This window comes from Bolinopsis microptera, chromosome 7 (genome assembly GCF_026151205.1).
Source record: "Bolinopsis microptera isolate Bmic1 chromosome 7, MBARI_Bmic_1.0, whole genome shotgun sequence".
Classification (NCBI taxonomy): Eukaryota; Metazoa; Ctenophora; class Tentaculata; order Lobata; family Bolinopsidae; genus Bolinopsis; species Bolinopsis microptera.
In genome coordinates this window covers 9,302,167-9,322,169 of record NC_087078.1, presented here as the reverse complement: position 1 = coordinate 9,322,169, position 20,003 = coordinate 9,302,167, and the positions used below count along the sequence as shown (strand labels likewise).

The window sequence follows — 20,003 nt, the reverse complement described above, 5'->3', positions numbered from 1 at the left end:
TGAAGAAGAATCAGGAGAGGAGGAAGAGGACCAACCAGCTAAAGGTAATATGGGAAATTGGGCGATTAGGTTTGGCCTCTATATGGCCCTTACACGGCCACTATACGGCCTTTATATGTCCTTTATACGGCCTCTATACGGCCACTTATGGCCTTTACACGCCCACTATACGGCCTTTATACGAGCGGATCAACTAAGTCTTTTTCTGAAGGTTATGAGTTATTGCTTGTATTGACCGTTAAAAGTAAACGATATTTTAGGTTTTTTAACAGAAATATGTCATAAATAATTAACCACTTCTTTTTTAGGAAAGAAAAGAAAAACGTGTATAAACAGGGCAAAAGACTTTGGGAAAAAAATTAGTGAGTGCTCAGCTATGTGCTTGTAGCTAAGTTAAAGCAGAAAGTATACTATTTCTTATAACGGCTGGTTTGTTGTCAACATACGAGAAATAACGATCGCCAATTCATCCAATGAATTAATAATGAAAAAACGATGTAATATAACGCTATAGTTGTTCTACGTTAACCAATGTACTACGTCAACCATGTGTACTGTTCCGTTTTTCTTTCGAATTTAGATCGGTCCTCATTATCACACTTCCAGAACAAAGAAAATTGCACGTTGGAGGAGTGCGACAGCTCATGGTAACGACTTCGCAAGAAGTCCTTCGCATGAACCCAGTCCTCGGTAAGAATTAATACATATTATTGTATTTTTTATTGTCGGTGATATTATAATATTCTAATCATGGGTTCAACTTGTACGGGTTAATATAGCATTTTTGTGTTCCAAAACCCTAATAAAAATTTACCTCTCCTGACAAATTCCCCGCCTTCGAGTTTGGGGGGGGGGGGGGGGGGGGGGAGACTTGCCGGTTGCCGCCCTACAGCAAATCACGACAGATTTGCAGTAATTAGTGTCAAATTTGTTTTAATAACCATCCACCATGCCTAATCGAATAAACCCTACCTACTCGAATATTGATTTATGATTGTAAATGTTTAAATTACACCTTCTCTAAGTGCAAAAATGTGACCAAAGTTCACAGTAATATTTAAGAATAATTCAGTTTTTAGGCCGCGGCAGGGCGACAATTGACCACCCCCCCCCCCCCCCCCCTACAATTGACCCCCCCCCCCCCCCCCCCCACAATTGACCCCCGACAATTAACCCCCAGACAATCGTTATTTTCTAGAAATATTTTAGACAGAAACCTTTTTTTTTCACACAAAACTTTACCCAAATGCAAAAGTACCATCTTAAGGCCAGAGGGGGGGGGGGGGGGGGGGGGAGGAGGTAAGGGGTCAAAAACATCGACCAAAATATTATCATTGCTGCTATTCACATTTTGTAGCCGCTTAACTTTTTTTAATAATTGAGGTTAACCGATTTTCACAAAATTGACTAGACAACATTGAGGTTAATAAAATTGAGGTTTATATTTTATTACACTCCATAATATTTTGTTATTTCGGTCAGCAAATGTTAACTTAAATTTTAGGTTCATAATTATCAGAAAAAGTAATATCCAAACGTGATTAAATGATTAGATATAGCGAGAATAGATCAAATGATAGAGCTATTATTTTCATCGTTAGTTTACGATTGACTTTCTTTTATCTTGGGAAAATGAAAAAATGAGGTTAACCATCACATTTTGGTACCGTAGGGAATATACATACGATTCTTACTTATGTAATGTATCACAATATCGCAGTGAGTTATCTATTGGTATCACAATGCCTACAACTATAATCACGTGACAAAGGTGATTTGAACTGACCATATTTTAGTAGAAGATTTTATCCGTAAATGGCTAAAAAATGAGGTTAACCTCTCATTTTTTGAATATCTGACCAGTCAAATACATGTTAACCTCAAAAACTTAATCGTTACACTGTGGAAATGTTTCACTACATGTATAATAACATATTAATAAACCAATTTCAGTGTTATATGGTCTAAAGCGAGGTTAACAACCAATTTTTTACTACTTTTAAGCAGTAAGTGTTTACAGGAAGTCTTGGTTAACCTCACTTTTTACAATACAAGGAAATTAATTACCGAAAGTGACTAAAATCATTAAGGGATGGCTAGGTCTGATCAAGCAAATTTTGTTAAGTGTATAGAAATTCCTAACTAACGAACTGTGATACAGTCCAGTGAATATTCAAAATTTTGAAAACACTAAATTGCATCTATCTCAAAACACATTTTGTGACTTTCAGTTCCTTAGTTGAGAAAACCAGCCACCCCCTGATATTGAGATTTGGTACAGTGGTTCCTTGGACAAGTATCTAGATATTAGGTGCAGCTATTTTTTTTATTCGACAAGTTTCTCGAATTACCTTACTCGGGAATATTATAGCGGGTTAATTTATGAATGGGAAAATTAATGACCGGGAAAAATATGGCAGAATTTCCCAAAACCCGCCAAATTATCCCGGTCATGTATTTACCGGTGGCCGACCTTTCAAGTTTTTTTTTCAGAGGTCAACAAATTTTCAACCGAAATTTCTGTTTTTGTTACTTGTTAAAGAAGTTATTTCAATTTACAGTTATTGATATTACTCAGAAATAGAAAAAAAAGACACGTCTATTTAAAGGAAAATAAATCTAAGCAATAATAAGTCAAATCTTCATTAAAGCGTATTCTCATTCTCATTATCGCTAATGTCCCCTCCATTATCATTATTGATATCCCCCTGCTGCTGACCGTCAAATTCGAATTGTATTGTTGTCTTAACAAGACTTTCATTTTGTCCGCTAATGGGGCTACTGCTCTGAAGGTCAGCCGGAGCTTAATTTCCTGCCCACCGCTTGGTATTGGGGAACGTCTTGGCTTTGCATTTTCAACTGCTCCAGTAATCAATCCACCGTGGACCATGAAATAGTGGCACAGTTTACTCACTTCTAGCGGGATGTGGTCCACCCTGAAATCTGATCTCTATAACCAAATTGTGGTTTTTATACCGAAATTATGGTAGCAACCGCCAATAAAGTTACAGCCCTCCATCCACTGCTTCAAAAGTCTTCTCTAGCATATATGAGACTTCAGGTAAAATATGATGATCACCACCCCCTTGGAACCCCATTATCTGAGTCGGCGGGTTTTTTTATGACTGGTAAAATTTTTGACCGGGAAAAATATGGCAGAATCTTCCAAAACCCACCACTTTATCCCGGTTATAATATTCCCGAGTAAGGTATGAGGTTAACCAATTAAATTTTCCGAATTTTTGACATGGTTAACCTCATAATTCGAGAACAGAGTCAAATAAAAAAAATCGCTGCACCATATAAGAGGACAATTGTCCAAGGAACCACTGTACCAAACCTCAAGATCAGGGAGTGGCCGGTTTTCTCAACTAAGGAATCGAAAGGTCAAAAAATTGACAGCCGTTCAAAGATCCAGTTTAACATTTAATTACAGGTAAACCTCAAAATTTAGCGCGCGATAGCTCAGAAGCGCAAGGTCAGATTTTGATCCGGTTTTTTTCTTCTTGATCGTCTCCAGCAGCTATTATCAAATATATGTGAAAAGTAGAAAAGTGCCATTTACCCCCCCCCCCCCCCCCCCCCCCCCCCCCCCCCCCTCTGGCCTTAATGGAGCTACAGCGGCTGATTGATGTTAAGATTTTACTTCCATGAATACCCCCTGCCCCCTGACCCTAACTTGAAAGCGAAAACCAATATATGATATAATTTAATCCCCCCCCCCCCCATCCCTTTGTTCTGTGCTACCGATTAGAAGTATTTACATCAAATTATTCCATATTTGGGCGACAGTTCACGTTTGTAAAGGATAATGTAACACGCTATGGATTACACTGCCATTCCTTGCGGGCCTTTAGATGGCTTCTTGTTGCTGCTCTGTTAGTTTCTTTTTGAGGAATGTTCTGTTTTGTAAGTTGATGCGGCAATTTTTCTGCCCTGATTTTGTTGATATGCTATGTACTAAATTGAAGGTTGATAATGGTGTAAAGCTTCGTTTTAATAAATAATTCCATATGTAGTGACATTCTTAGTTAACATAGCTTAGGACTAGGTTAATTTCTACTCAAACTTATTTCAGACTGGTAATACTAGGATAATTTTAGGCTGCCCGGTGCTATTGTTTTTTCGTTCTAAGTAGACTAGCAGTACATTCGAACCACCTGACACTTCACATGATATTATGTATCAAATGTAAACAAACGGTATGTTATTACAGGTTATTATTCTAGGTGTTTCTTTGGGTACTATTACTACTCTGATGTTGCCAGGTTGGCTAAAGCCATGTAGTCCGATTGCAACATTCTAGACCGGTAATAAATGGTGCTGCCTCGGCTGTGTGGTATAATTATAACTTACAAAGTCACGTTGTTTCCATCTGAGGCCTGAGGGGTTTGCTTAACTAAATTTCATTTTCACCTATCAAAAATTGCTCACTCAAGCCCCGCTCCAACTTAATTTATAACTGGGAAAATTAATGACCGGGAAAAATATGGCGGAATTTTTCAAAACCCATCACTTTATCCCAGTCATAATATTCCCGAGTAAGGTATTACATTAAGCGTACATTAATTGATAAATTAATTTTAATTTTTCAAGTAAGAATGTGGGGGCGGGCAAATTCAGTTTACATACGTTGGGTCATATGATGCCACCGACGTGTTTCATGTTTCAAACTTGTTACGATGATTTCACCAAGAATATTCGATATTCATAGGCCACTCCAACCCAATCAACATTAAATTGCTAATAAGCTGACACCCGTGTTTGCGAATATTTTAAGATATTGATGTTCTGCTCGTATTTGGTGTTCGATCTTTGCATATAATATTATATATACGTACCGCGACAATTGACCCCCCCCCCCCCCCCCCCCGGCCCCACGAAATCTAGGGCTTAGTAGGACAATTAATCCCCCGACAAGGTTAGGGTAAGGGTTAGGCTTCCTTCACTGTATTAGTTTCAAAATTGTCTAAGAGACGTTAAATTATTTTTAATTTAATTCTATTCACATAGGAATCCATGAACTAGGTGGCTCTCTCCTCACCGTTAATTATTTAGAATGTCTTCGCACGTGGAGCGATTAGGTTTCTATAATTTTGAACTTTTCATTTTCTATCCTTAAAAATAGTCTATCCTTAAAAAAATTCACTTAAATATTAAATTCGTGATTAAACAGAGTCAAAGAAAACCTTTGCAACGAGTCCATCATGCACTTTTTATGCAGTGCTGAGGCCGATGGTAATCTTCCTTGAAGAGTCGCATATTCTCTTTATCGCACATTTAATAATACATTGATATTTCATTGGCATATTTTACAGAAGGAGCCGCTCAGCAGCTGCTGGATGAGATGAGGACGGAGAAGAAGAAAAAAGAAGATTTTCCTGTAATAAGGCTTCTTGCTAGAAATTTAGTCGACTTGGTCTACATCAAAGAGAAAGGTTTCTATTGAACTTTTAAATTCCTATTACCTACAATCAGCACGTTATGACCGAACCTATCATCAAACCTATGAACTGCTTCACATCTACACGTGCGTCGTGCAGTACATTTGATTTAGTAACTTTACAAATTCAATTAAATATACATAAAATGTTTTCATGATCACAAAGTATGAGCGAATCAATGTTTTTCATTTAATTCGCAATTCAGATCCACTACAGAGAGATTTAATGTTGATGAGGATTATGTTGAAGCACGGAGAAGAAATACAGGCACTAAGGTTGAATATTCTTCTTCCAAGCACAATCTCCGTACCTCCGTATAAATGTAGAATTTTCAAAAGTCAGATTTTAGATTTGAATTTGTCTTCATTGCTTTTTAAGTAAACCAAATTAAAACCCAGTGAAAAGAGGCAGAAAGAGGCAGAGGAGGCGCAAAAGAGAAGGGTGCCACGGGTAAGTCAGGTCTTTGTCATGTTTTAATAATCCTTGTGAAATGTATTTTTTTTAAATGCAATCTTGATTTTTTGTCTCCCAGTCCCAGTTGTTCCACAAATAATTTCATATTATACTTGAAAAGGAGTGGTATTGACAATGATACCATTCCTTAATATTTCAGATCAAACGTTTGCTATATCTGTAATCTGTATATATTATATATATATATTATATTTGTATATTGGATAAATTTTCGTGTTGTCATCGTAAATTTACAAAATTCTAAGCTGATGTCTGATATATGATAATATATATAGTAATACGCTACCCTCTAGAACTCAAATGGGTCACATGACGTAGATGAGTCCCAAGCATCGACATCCCAAACATCTGACAAAGCACTTCACCAACAAACAATCGACAGACTTGTTAAGGAGAATGCAGAACTGTTAAGGACAAGGGACGAGCAGATACAACAACTCAAAGGTAATTATGCTTTAAGTCACTCGATTAACGATTTTTGTGTCAAAGCATAACACATTGTAAATTAACCCAAGCGGCCATAAGTAATTTACAAGTGACACTTTCTAATAACACTTTGATTCGGGCTTCAGATGAGCTGTTGGTGACGAGATCTCAGCTTCACTCTTCAAGCACATCAACACCGCACCCGTAAGTTTTATTTAAATTTGATTTAATTTTGAGCAATCTTTTAGGGGTTTGGTACCAAAGGTAGTTAGCAGTGGCGTAACGTTGCCTGTTGGCGCCCCCGCCGAAAATGCCCCCCCCCCCCCCCCCTGTTGCCAATATTACCATATTGGCATATTAGCCGGTGGGACCATCAATGTCACTTTAGCAGAGGGGATATTAGGATTGTAATTAACGTGGGGTTTGTCGCTGCACCATCCGCTATGATAGGTTGGGGGAGAGTGAAAATAGAGGAGTAGTTCTCCTCCATACTGTTCCGCAGCAGATTAAAATGTCAACATCTACCGGCGGTGCTACCGCCTACTTGCGCCCGACTGGCAGCGGTATTCGTGCTCTATAGAAAACTCTATAGAAAACTTTTAAAATGGGCAATTTCCTTACAACGACGTATTATATGCTATTTTTTATAATCCAATATTCTATTACTTCACACCTTGTAACGTACCATTCTCATCAGCACCAGAGGTCCCCATGAAGATACCATTCTCATCAGCACCAGAGGTCCCCATGAAGATGGTAACCAAGACGATAAAGATGTAATTGTTGTTGGGCTCTTAAATTGAACCCCTTTGTCAGCGACAACATTCGGCATGGTACACGGACTGAACATAATATGTGGGAGCGCCATAGACAGTATTTAGTTATCACCTGCATTCCTCTGGTATCAACGGACTGGATCTAAGATTAGGGCCCTCTGCACAAGTTTTAACGATAGGTAATGATGGTGATGTAATAAGGTCCACCTTATCAGTAACCCGTCTGGACTCCATTAACCCCGTAGCAAGACGTACCACTAATTTTTCTGCCGGCATTGCTATTAGGTTTTTAAACACTTATAGAGTTATTACTGTCGGAAGCGACCAACGACTCTTAATCCTAGACCTAGATTCAACTGCAGTGTACAGTTGCTATGTGGACGTGCCAGATCCCCATGATCTGGTCCTCTCATATGCAACTAGTCGTGGAGATATTGCTGTCCTGGTGTGTGGTAAAGGGTATCAAGAGTTTACCACGTCTGGTCCCGGCCCCTCCTGCTCGTTTAGTGAATTTGTCGCTATTTATAGAGAGTGATACAGATAAGATTGCGGTGCTGATAGTTCATGTTCTGAAATAGCATCTGCAAAACGGGCTAACTTATATTTGGTCTGGAGATGTGATCGGAATTATATCTGCTACCTCATGTGCTTTTAGAGTTTTTATTCATTTCTATTTTTAGTCATTTTGATGAAGTCAGATATAAATTCGTTTTTTGTATTTCATTTCTTTTATTTAAACGCATTGCTTATTAGGGTGTGGCGTAACGTTGCAAAATGAATACACGATGCCCATTAGCATTGCCCGCACACATCATAATCGAATTTGTTAATTTGAACTGTCATGGTTTGCTCATCTAATCATTTGCCTTACGAGACCTAGCCTGTCGCCTGAGCGATGTTATTACTTATTAATTTGATGTCTATTTCTTTATCAGTTGCTAGATATGATGTAGGCACTTCTCCTAACATATCTTCCTTCTACCTAGCATGAAGCTCGTTAAGTCGTTAGGACTGTGCGGAACCACTGGAAGAAGTCGATATTTCTCAGTTTAGTAGCTGCTGGGGGAGGACTCTACGGCTACAACCGGTACAAGGATAATCTCTTACTTAAAGAGTATTGTCTGAAAGTGCAAAACCACAGTGCAGAGAAGGTGTCTACAGATCACAAGATCAAAGACGTTGTCGTCTTCTTCAACCCTTCTTCAATCTTCAGGTGGTGGTAAGGCTTCTAAAACGTTCAAGAAGTTAGCTGTGCCCATGTTGAGCTGCAGTGGTATAAACTTTGTGATCGTGCCCACCTCCTACGAGGGGCATGTTAGCTATAGAAAAAGTTTAAAATGGGCAATTTCCTTACAACGACGTATTATATGCTATTTTTTATAATCCAATATTCTATTACTTCACACCTTGTAACGTACCATTCTCATCAGCACCAGAGGTCCCCACAATGAAGATGGTAACGACCAAGATGATCAAGGTGTCATTTTTGTTGGGCGCTTTTAATGCTGCTCTTACTATGAAGAGGTTGGTTTAGTCATGTACCGACTGTGGTTGATGCTAGACATAATGTGGTGAGTTAACCCTAAGATTAACAACAGATGTAGTTTAAATTAGTTTCCATTCCAATTGTGATTCCATTAAAAACATTGCTATTACAAGATTGATTCTTATCTTATCCCGAACTTAGATATGGGAAATTATTTCATGTTTGGCAATCTTATCGCCTTTTTATCGGTCGAAGTTAGAGTAAGTAAAATAAGTACAAGTAAGTAGTTCAACATGGTTACTATGCAGTATGCAACTTCCTATTTCTCATATAATTTTCACGTAGGCGGATAGACAAAAAGGATTTAGTAAGCCGGCTCCCCTGTTCACTTAATCTCCAGTTTGGGCTGTGGAAAGAAATCAAGACATGTTAACCACATTCCTGACTGCCACAAACAATTTGACTATCGAGGTTATGATCTGGAAACACATGATTGAAGGAAACTGGACGAACGTTCCATCATATGGCTACCGTACTCTTTACTATAGTGTGGCAAATCCAGAGAACGATGTCATGTTTACAAGTCTTGTCGTCCAGCGTGTAAAAGAATCAGATGTAACACAGCACCGTGCAGTGATAGTCATTGATGATAAGCAGCAAACTTCCGACATGATACCAGTGACATTATCTCCAACTGATATTTTTAAATTATTCAGTTTAACTGTGATAAAAGCCTTTTCATTTTCAAACAAAAAAGAATATGAAACACTAATGCAAAGTTACTGAGTATAAATCAGCCGACAGGTGCTGAAAATTAAATATATAATGCCTACTGGTGAGACCAGCAGGCATAATGTCGATCTGAGGGGCTAACCCTCACCAGGTCGTGATTAACTCCAGAAAATCCGCGGCTCAATTCCCCAACTCCATAATTGCGCGGCTTTTATGTTACTTATATATGTAAATATACGTTTCAGCACTGTGTTACGAGGCAGTAGACCCCCCAGCGCATTTTCTGGAGTTGATTGTCGCGCGCATTTTCTGGAGTTGGGTTACATCTTGGTGACAGGTACAAATACTCCTTTTTTGAGAGGTCCTCCTTGCCGTTTACTGTTGCAGTCGCTGAACCTGATCTGAGAGCAGGTGTTCATTAGTGACCAGCGTGTGGTTTAAAGAACATATACGCTACCCACAATTAAAGTATTAGTACAGGAGGGGATTAGTATACGTACTTGGAGCTTATAAAATAGCTATTTTTAATATTTAGAACTTGTTATTTTACAGGCGATATCCTGCAATTAGGTCAATTAAGTCGATAAATGTGCGAGATGGAGAACTTTTTAAAAATTAATCTTTTTATACAATCTATGTTGCACGGAAACTAGAATCTATTCGTAAGTTACCTAAAAAATGTAACAACTTCTTTGAACAATATCCCATCACTATTGACAGTCGTATTTTCCACTTTTGTCTGAATCTCGCTAATACCCTGGAAAAATCACTGGTTAATAATAATATTAATAATATAACAATTAATCAATGCTATGTACCAACATTCATAATAGTACGAACCTTAGTAAGCAAAATTTTGAATCTTCAAACATAGCTTTCATCGTCATCTATCTAAAATATTTAAGTCAGTCACTTTGTCGAATATGACAATCCTTATCTACAGACGGATAAGTAAAGATGAATCTATGACCTAGAGGATACGTACAGTTGCAAACTCCACGTTGGTAGTGGAAGGTTTGTACTCTGACCAAGTAGAGAAAGTAACCACAGCCCCGTCAGAAGGTGTTATCATAATCCACTCAACGTCCAAGGTTAGTGTTATCAAATTCAGATTGCTACTAGGTGTCTTTATTGCATGTCCTGGAGATAAAAATCCGAATTAATGAGTTTCTTAACATAAACTGATTCCTTGGACACCCAATATTCCATGTTTCGTACAACTACATAAATCGTGATTGCCCCACTCAAGAGAGCAAAAACACACAGTTACTAAAAAGCTGTAGGATTAAACCAACAATATGAGCAAACCTGTACTGTACATAGCTTTGCACTGAAGGTTTCCTACGGCAGCCTGGGAATGAGTGAAGGAGATTATCGACGTAACATCCGTTGCTGTCCTAACTTTCTTCGCCAGAGCGAACTTCACTATCTCATTGTCCTTGTTGAGTGTCACTCCTTCCTCACTGATAGTCTTACCGTCTAGCTGCCACCTTGATAAGATGAGGTTAGTGAGTTACACAAAGATGACTTTGTGTATTTGCTGTGTTTAATGTTCAACAATATGGAGTGTAGTCAATAGTTACAATATATTTAGGCTGACATAAAGAAAACGTACTGTATGTAGGAGAGGTTAGAATATGTAAGACCGTTTGAGACTGTACAAGTAACTGCAGACGTAGTCCCAGCGGTCCCCCAAACAGAGTTAGGAGTCTGTGTGCCACTTGCACTGACCTCCTCAACAGTCAACTTGTCATAGCTCTGCATTGTTCCATCTGATGATAATCAACAAATTAAATTCCCACTTACTTATGCATCCAGATTTCTTAATAAAATGTGATCAAATTTATCAAATATAAAACATTCCGCTTATCATTTTCCACTTCCAGTTCCATGCTTTAAATTTTAAATATCCAATAAAATGAACCAACCACCGCTTTTTTTGGAGAATGAACAACCCCAGACGCCATCAGTAGAATTATCAATGGTCAGTGTCAACGTCGACGTTAAGCCTGTGTTCACTGGGTTCCTGAAATACTATTCGTTTAAAAATACTCTCTATTTCACATTGAAACTAACAAAATTACAAAATTGTTGACTGTTTTCATTTTCCAATGTTTCCTTTTAAAATTTTGGTGTAACATTATTGTTTTATTTCATACCTGCAGGCACGAGTTTTACATTTCTTCCCGTCAATATTCCAAGAGAAGACTCCTTCGCTAAAGACAGTAGAAAAATATCGACAGGTCAAAGTAAGATCCGTTCCGGTAAAAACACGACATCCTCCATTTGGTTGTAAAGATAAATCTATGGTATTTGGATGGGCTTGCAGAAACAATTAAAAATTAAGATTTTTCAAACTCGACATGGAAAATTTATTTATCTTCCATGTACTTACTACTTGTACTTGAAAAGGTCTCCTCCTAGTCGTTGGAGTGGCCTGCACCACATAGTAACTCCTTTCTCCGGTGTATTAGACCTCTCCAGTGAACCCTGTCTGTAGCTTGTTGTTCTGCATCTTCTATCGTGATGTTATCGACACCTGTGAAGACTGCTGCATCCTCCCGGACACATGACAACCAGTTTTTCCGAGGTCTACCTCTTGACCTTTTACCATGCTTTGGGATCCAGTGCAGAAGATAGTTGGGTATTCTTTCTTCTGGCATCCTCACCACATGGCCAAACCATCGGAGTCTAGCTGCTCGTACGAAAGTATCAACAGGGGCGATGTTAGCCCGCTTAAGTACATCAGCATTAGATACATGATAAAACCATTTGATTTTCAGGATTCTCCTCAGACATCTATGATGGAACACCTCAAATCTTTTCATCTGCGTCTGTGTGGTATTCCATACCTCACTTCCATAAAGCAGTATAGTGAGCACAGCCGCTTTGTAAATCCTGATTTTAGTTGGAGTCTTAATGCTGCGACTGTACCATATACTGCTAAGCTGATAGAATGCCCCAGAGGCCTTTTGAATTCGAGCTGATAGTTCTTTGTCAATTGTTCCATTCGCACTGATGATTGCACCCAAGTAAGTGAAATTGCTGACCTGCTGTATTGGGAGACCTTCCACATTGATGTCCATAGTGTCGTCTTCAGAATACGGCCTCTGCGATGCACTTTTGCTGACAACCATGCTCTGTGTTTTGCCAGCATTAATCTTCAGACCCGCATAGGCACTGTATTTGCAGAGAAGGTCAGTGGTTTCCTGCAGCCCCTCTTTTGAGTTATCTAACATGGCCATGTCATCAGCGTAATCAGTGTCCAAGAGATGTTTCTCTTCTACCCCGGGGGCTGGCAGCTGTAATAAAGCCCCCTTGCTAATGACTTTGTTTAGTTCCATAAGGTATGCCGAAAAATTCAAACAAAAGTTGAAGACTGGTGGTCCCTGTATATCACCTTGCCCAGTTCCCGAGTTGACATCAAACCAACCTGTAACCTCTCCATTGACCCTAACAGCACTAACTGTGTGAGTGAAGAACGCCTTCATAATTCTAATGTACTTGTCAGGTAAGCCGTAGTGCTGCATACTTCTCCAAATGAACTGCCTGTCAATCGAATCAAAAGCTGCTTTGAAATCAACAAAATTAATATACAGAGGAATATTATACTCAATGCATTGGTGTATAATACAGCGGAGTGAATAAACCTGGTCAATACATGAGCGATTCTGTCTAAAACCACTTTGATTCTCCCGGAGAAATTTTTCCATGCCATTGCTAAGTCTCCGCAGGAGTATCATCTGCAGGAGCTTCGAGGCTGTGGATCTTAATGTAATACCTCTGTTGTTAGCGCAATGAGAGGTGTCACCTTTCTTTCCAACGATGATAATAACACCTTTGGACCAATCCTCAGGAATCTTCTCATCTTCCCACACTTTCTTGAACAACACAACTAGTTGATCAACCAACCCATCCTGTCCATACTTAAGTTGCTCGTTGGTGATACCATCCACTCCTGGACTTTTGTGATTCTTGAGTTTTTTGAGGGCATCAACAATCTCGTTTCTTGTAGGAGCCTCATCCGAATCGGAAAGGTCGTCAAAACTGGGTTGCGGAGGGATGTTGTCTAGGTCAAAAATATTGGCCTCTTGCGGGGGAGGGTTCAATAGCCTAGAGAAGTGCTCTTTCCACCTTTCTTTCTGGGCATGAGGGTCGGCAATCAACTGGCCAGATACGTCTCTAACTGCAGTTGACTGCTTCTTCTTCTTTCCAGATATGACATTGATCTTCTGCCATACCTCACGTTGCTGACCTTTTCTCGCAGCTTCTTCCAAGTCATTGGCCATTCTACGTGCCCAGTTGTTATCGTCCACCTTGCTACTTTTTTTAAAGAGCTTATTCAATCTAGAATACTCTGACCTGTTAGCGTTCGAATTAGGGTCTTTACGCTTAAATTCCTTACGGTTCTTCAATAATTCTTTTGTCTTCTGAGATTGGTGCCTGTCCTTCTTTTTTCGAGGTCTTTGCCCAAGAATTTCCATGGAAACTTGTTGGACAGTTGTCTTGAAGTTGTCCCACATTGATTCCAGGTCAACCTCAGGTTCCAAACAGTCAAATTTGTTTCTCAGAACAATATTGTATTCGGAAACAAGTGAATGATCACGCAGATGCTCAATAGCAGGAATCTCAAGCTTACGTTCCTGCTTCTTTTTCACTGACATAAGCTTCATTCTCAGTCGTGCTCTTACCAAATAGTGATCAGACCCAATGTCAGCCCCCCTACAAACTTTTACATTTAGCAAAGAGCCTCCAAACTTCTTACTGATACAGATGTGGTCTATTTGGTTTACAGTACGACCATTAGGTGATCTCCACGTACCTTTATGTATATCCTTTTGCTGAAACATAGTGCCACCGATGGTAAGTTGGTGGGCAATGCAAAAGTCCAACAATCGGGTACCATTGTCATTTGATGAGCTGTGAAGCGAGTGCCCACCAATGACACCTGACATAGAACTGCAGTCCGATGTGACCTTAGCATTAAGATCACCGAGCAGTAATTTTAGATCATGTCGGGGTAGCTCATCGAATGCACTTGACAACTGCTGGTAGAATTCATCCTTATCATTATCTGAAGCCCCCTCAGTTGGCGCATATGCCACAACAACAGAGATGTTCAGGTGTTGACTATGCAGCCTTGCACTCAACAAACGGTCAGATATTGGTAGATAGGAAATTAATGAATTTTTAATCTTCTTTGAAAGGGTAAGACCGACACCTCGCCTTCTTATACCGTCCGTCCTCCCTGAATAAATAAGTAAGGAGCCATTATCCAGTAGCTCTGATCCTGTACCAGGCATATGGGTCTCAGTTATACCCAGCAAGTCCAACTTATACTCAGAGATATTCTCTGATAGCTGGAACAACTGACTTGAACTACTTGTCAGAGATAATACATTCCATGTCCCAAATGTAAGACCTGTTTTAGAATAATTCGCTGGCTGTTTCTTATTATAGTCGGAGTCCACATGGGTGATCTGTGGAGAAATAAATCTGCTACAATGACGTGTTCTCCCAACACTCATCTGGCCACGGGGGTCCCTTAGGCTTTGCCCCGCCACCTTCATACTGGTATCATCCGTCCTTGCAGAGGGAGCCACACACCGTTTCTTGTTGTTACTTTGTGATGTTTCTGCAGCAAATTTTTAGAGAGGAGAAGTTGCTAGCATCTCGCACCCGGTTTTTTATCGACCTTTGCCTGTCTAGATCCATAGTGTTTAGTTGCACGTCATCTGTTTAAACTGGAGTCACCCAGGACAGATTACAATGCTTAATAGTAGCACCTCGAAAAGGATGTGATTCTTCATCACGCACTATGGTCATTGGAATAGGAGAGGTTATATTGGCTTCACCGCCTTCACGATCACTATTCCCTGAGATTATAAATAATCTCTTGCCACCAAGACTCGCCTAAAATAAAGAAACTTCACATTCTTAATTTTGTGACCCTTATTAATACGCAATAAGGCTATTTTACTATATACAATGCTTCAATGGCCTTCAAATCAGCATGAAAAATTAAAATTGGCCAAGGAATAAGAATTTAAGAGCCCAAAATGTGGACCCCAAAGTGGTGTCAAAAGCGAATTAAATAGGTAATAATTATTTTAATCTCTTGAGTCTTGACTCCACTTTAAGGTTAGATGGGTTTCTGCTAGTACTTATAATAATTAATGTCATTATACTCACTGTAGACTTGAGATTTGACAGCAGCAGTCTGGTTTGTAACTTTATGTTCGTTGGATGTAAAGAGACACACATAAGTCTCGTTAAAGATATTGAGAGTCGCAGGAATAGTTAAAGTGATGGTATGAGAACCGTTTGGGGTGACAAACCCGCCATCAGTAACGGTATAGCCACCGTGTTTAGTTGTTACTGAAATACCGCTAGAAGTGGTCCATTCAATCGAGTCTAGTTCCTTCGTCAAACCAGTAACAGTACAAGATATCGTTGCTTCTGCACCGAATAGTTGTGGCGTGTTGATCATATTGACACCTGCAAATCAATGAACTTAGTTTGTACTAGAGGAAGCGTACTGTTCAAAATTTTAACCAAAAACACGTTTACCAGTTAAATATGAAGTTTTGGATCTTACCTAGTTCCAGAACTTTAGCTACAACATTTACGTCGGAAGATGCAGGAGAGTCTGCGTACTGAGACGATGTTACTGAGCACTTGTACGTGAAGGAAGATTCAGCAGTAAAATCAGCCAGTTTGGCAGCCTTGATGGTGAGTTCTGCCAACTGAATGCCGGTACCATCAACTTTTCCTTGGCTGACAACGTAGTTGGTGGTATCCGAGACTGAAACTGGTGTACCATCAGGATCCTTCCAGACCACATTAACAGGGGTTCCACCTACGTCTAGTTCTCTGATAGTACAGGTCATCGTCTGATCAACGGCAGTGGTGACCAACTTTGGATCTGAACTGACCGCTGAGAGAGTTGAAATGTTAATAACTTACTAATTATGTGATACAGAATCTATTACATAAACAATTACATTTCATCATTAGATCCCTTCAAACTTTTGAAAAAGGATGGTTATTTAGTGATTCTTAATAATACATCAGTTAACCTAATCTACTTTTAAGATGGTACACTTACTGAACGTTTTTAACTTGACGACTGTCTTCTTGTTTGTTTCAACATGTTCAGCAGATGTGATCAGACAGTTGTAAGTCGTATCACCGTTGTTTTGAGCACCAGAAATAGTCAATATCGTAGTTTGAGAACCGTCAGCGGTATTATCAAATTCACCATCTACAAAGGTGAATCCGCTCTGACCAAAAGAAATAGCTGCATCGTCAGAAGTTGTCCATTTAACGTTATCAAGTTTCTTCGTCAGACCGGCGATAGTGCAAGAAATGAATGCTTCTGTACCATCGAGCTGTTCTTTGTTAACCGCAGTTATCTCTGAATAGAAAATAGTAAAACTATGGATAAATCAAATAATAAAAATCAAATTGCTCATCAATTATTAGTTCCTATGGAAAAAGATCCTTCATTTGACCTTTGCTTTTGGCAAAATTTATAGAAACTGCAGATATTGAGATATTTGTTTGGATCTTACCTAGTTTCAGGACTTTGCCTACAACATTTACGTCGGTAGATGCAGGTGAGTCTGCGTACTGAGACGAAGTTACCGAGCACTTGTACGTGAAGGATGATTCAGCAGCAAAATCAGCCAGCTTGGCAGCCTTGATGGTGAGTTCTGCCAACTGAATACCGGTACCATCAACTCTTCCTTGGCTGACAACGTAGTTGGTGGTATCCGAGACTGAAACTGGTGTACCATCAGGATCCTTCCAGACCACATTAACAGGGGTTCCACCTACGTCTAGTTCTCTGATAGTACAGGTCAACGTCTGATCAACAGCAGTAGTGACCAACTTGGGATCTGAACTGACCACTGAGAAAGTAAAAATGTTACTAACTTACTAAGTAGGTGATACAGAAATTAGTACACTTCATCATTAGATTCCTTCAAACTTTTGAAAAACGATGGTTTTTTAGTGATTCTAAATTTTGCGTCAGACAACCTTGTATATTTTTAAGATGTAAAACTTACCGAACGTTTTCAACTTGACGACTGTCTTCTTGTTTGTTTCAACATGTTCAGCAGATGTGATCAGACAGTTGTAAGTCGTATCACCGTTGTTTTGAGCACCAGAAATAGTCAATATCGTAGTTTGAGAACCGTCAGCGGTATTATCAAATTCACCATCTACAAAGGTGAATCCACTCTGACCAGAAGAAATAGCTGCATCGTCAGAAGTTGTCCATTTAACGTTATCAAGTTTCTTCGTCAGACCGGTGATAGTGCAAGAAATGAATGCTTCTGTACCAGCGAGCTGTTCTTTGTTAACCGCAGTTATCTCTGAATAGAAAATAGTAAAACTATGGATAAATTAAACTTTGAAAATCAAATTGCAATTCAATTATCAGTTCCTGTGGAAAAATATCCTTCATTTGACCTTTGATCTGGGTAAAATGTATAGGTCCTGCAGATATTTGTTTAGATCTTACCTAGTTTCAGGACTTTGGCTACAACATTTACGTCGGTAGATGCAGGTGAGTCTGCGTACTGAGAAGATGTTACCGAGCACTTGTACGTGAAGGATGATTCAGCAGCAAAATCAGCCAGCTTGGCAGCCTTGATGGTGAGTTCTGCCAACTGAATACCGGTACCATCAACTCTTCCTTGGCTGACAACGTAGTTGGTGGTATCCGAGACTGAAACTGGTGTACCATCAGGATCCTTCCAGACCACATTAACAGGGGTTCCACCTACGTCTAGTTCTCTGATAGTACAGGTGAACGTCTGATAAACAGCAGTAGTGACCAACTTGGGATCTGAACTGACCACTGAGAAAATAACAATGATACTAACTTACTAAGTAGGTGATACAGAAACTATTACAGAAACTATTACATTCACACTTCATCATTAGATTCCTTCAAACTTTTAAAAAACGATGGTTATTTAGTGATTCTAAATTTTGCGTCAGACAACCTTGTATATTTTTAAGATGTAAAACTTACCGAACGTTTTCAACTTGACGACTGTCTTCTTGTTTGTTTCAACATGTTCAGCAGATGTGATCAGACAGTTGTAAGTCGTATCACCGTTGTTTTGAGCACCAGAAATAGTCAATATCGTAGTTTGAGAACCGTCAGCGGTATTATCAAATTCACCATCTTCAAAGGTGAATCCACTCTGACCAGAGGAAATAGCTGCATCGTCAGAAGTTGTCCATTTAACGTTATCAAGTTTCTTCGTCAGACCGGTGATAGTGCAAGAAATGAATGCTTCTGTACCAGCGAGCTGTTCTTTGTTAACTGCAGTTATCCCTGAATTAAAAATAGTAAAACTATGAATACATTAAATTTAAAAAATCAAATTGAACGTCAATAATCTGTTCCTGTGGAAAAATATCCTGCATTTGACCTTTGATCTGGGCAAAATGTACAGGTACTGCAGATATTTGTTTGGATCTTACCTAGTTTCAGGACTTTGGCTACAACATTTACGTCGGTAGATGCAGGAGAGTTTGCGTACTGAGACGATGTTATCAAGCACTTGTACGTGAAGGATGATTCAGCAGCAAAATCAGCCAGTTTAGCAGCCTTGATGGTGAGTTCTGCCAACTGAATACCGGTATCATCAACTCTTCCTTGGCTGACAACGTAGTTGGTGGTATCCGAGACTGAAACTGGTGTACCATCAGGATCCTTCCAGACCACATTAACAGGGGTTCCACCTACGTCTAGTTCTCTGATAGTACAGGTCAACGTCTGATCAACAGCAGTAGTGACCAACTTGGGATCTGAACTGACCACTGAGAAAGTAAAAATGTTACTAACTTACTAAGTATGTGATACAGAAATTAGTACAATTCATCATGATGAAGGTTGAAGGAATCTAATGCATTAGATTCCTTCAACCTTTTGAAAAAGGATGATTATTTAGTGATTCTTAATAATAGTTAATAGAACAGACAACCTAGTCTCCTTTTAAGATATTAAACTTACTGAACGTTTTCAACTTGACGACTGTCTTCTTGTTTGTTTCAACATGTTCAGCAGATGTGATCAGACAGTTGTAAGTCGTATCACCGTTGTTTTGAGCACCAGAAAGAGTCAATATCGTAGTTTGAGAACCGTCAGCGGTGTTATCAAATTCACCATCTACAAAGGTGAATCCACTCTGACCAGAAGAAATAGCTGCATCGTCAGAAGTTGTCCATTTAACGTTATCAAGTTTCTTCGTCAGACCGGTGATAGTGCAAGAAATGAATGCTTCTGTACCAGCGAGCTGTTCTTTGTTAACTGCAGTTATCCCTGAATTAAAAATAGTAAAACTATGAATACATTAAATTTGGTTAATCAAAATTGCTCATCAATTATCAGTTCCAATAGAAAAAGATCCTTCATTTGATCTTTGGTCTGGGCAAAATGTAAAAGTACTGCAGATATTTCTTACTTGGATCTTACCTAGTTCCAAGACTTTGGCTTCAACATTTACGTCAGAAGATGCAGGTGAGTCTGTGTACTGAGTCGAAGTTACCGAGCACTTGTACGTGAAGGATGATTCAGCAACAAAATCAGCCAGTTTGGCAGCCTTGATGGTGAGTTCTGCCAACTGAATGCCGGTACCATCA

At 39.3% G+C, this 20,003-nt stretch overlaps 1 protein-coding gene across 7 annotated transcripts; it reads left to right on the top strand.

Moving 5' to 3' along the window:
• Nucleotides 1–612: 612 nt before the first annotated feature.
• On the top strand, nt 613–9,338 carry LOC134818508 (uncharacterized). 7 transcript variants are annotated; one of them, XR_010160664.1, is made up of 10 exons: nt 613–690; nt 5,319–5,438; nt 5,650–5,719; nt 5,843–5,894; nt 6,212–6,362; nt 6,491–6,548; nt 7,042–7,085; nt 8,559–8,578; nt 8,609–8,691; nt 8,952–9,338. XR_010160664.1 is itself a non-coding variant. In XM_063828100.1 (7 exons), exons 1-7 carry the CDS (start codon nt 645–647, stop codon nt 7,145–7,147), a joined length of 603 nt encoding a protein of 200 aa, XP_063684170.1. In that variant the 5' UTR covers nt 613–644; the 3' UTR covers nt 7,148–7,933. The 7 variants fall into 7 exon arrangements, 3 of the variants coding, with proteins under 3 accessions (XP_063684170.1, XP_063684172.1, XP_063684171.1); XR_010160662.1 differs by having other exon boundaries at nt 8,559–8,691; XR_010160663.1 differs by lacking the exon at nt 613–690 and adding an exon at nt 5,012–5,084 and having other exon boundaries at nt 8,559–8,691.
• The last annotated feature ends 10,665 nt before the right edge of the window (nt 9,339–20,003 follow it).

Bases quoted from the DNA above. Each gene is read 5' to 3' on its own strand.
- LOC134818508 (XM_063828100.1), top strand. From the start codon at position 645: ATGGTAACGACTTCGCAAGAAGTCCTTCGCATGAACCCAGTCCTCG. The intron at 691-5,318 runs GTAAGAATTAAT...CATATTTTACAG, and splicing joins TCGCATGAACCCAGTCCTCG to AAGGAGCCGCTCAGCAGCTG. The intron at 5,439-5,649 runs GTTTCTATTGAA...TTCGCAATTCAG, and splicing joins GGTCTACATCAAAGAGAAAG to ATCCACTACAGAGAGATTTA.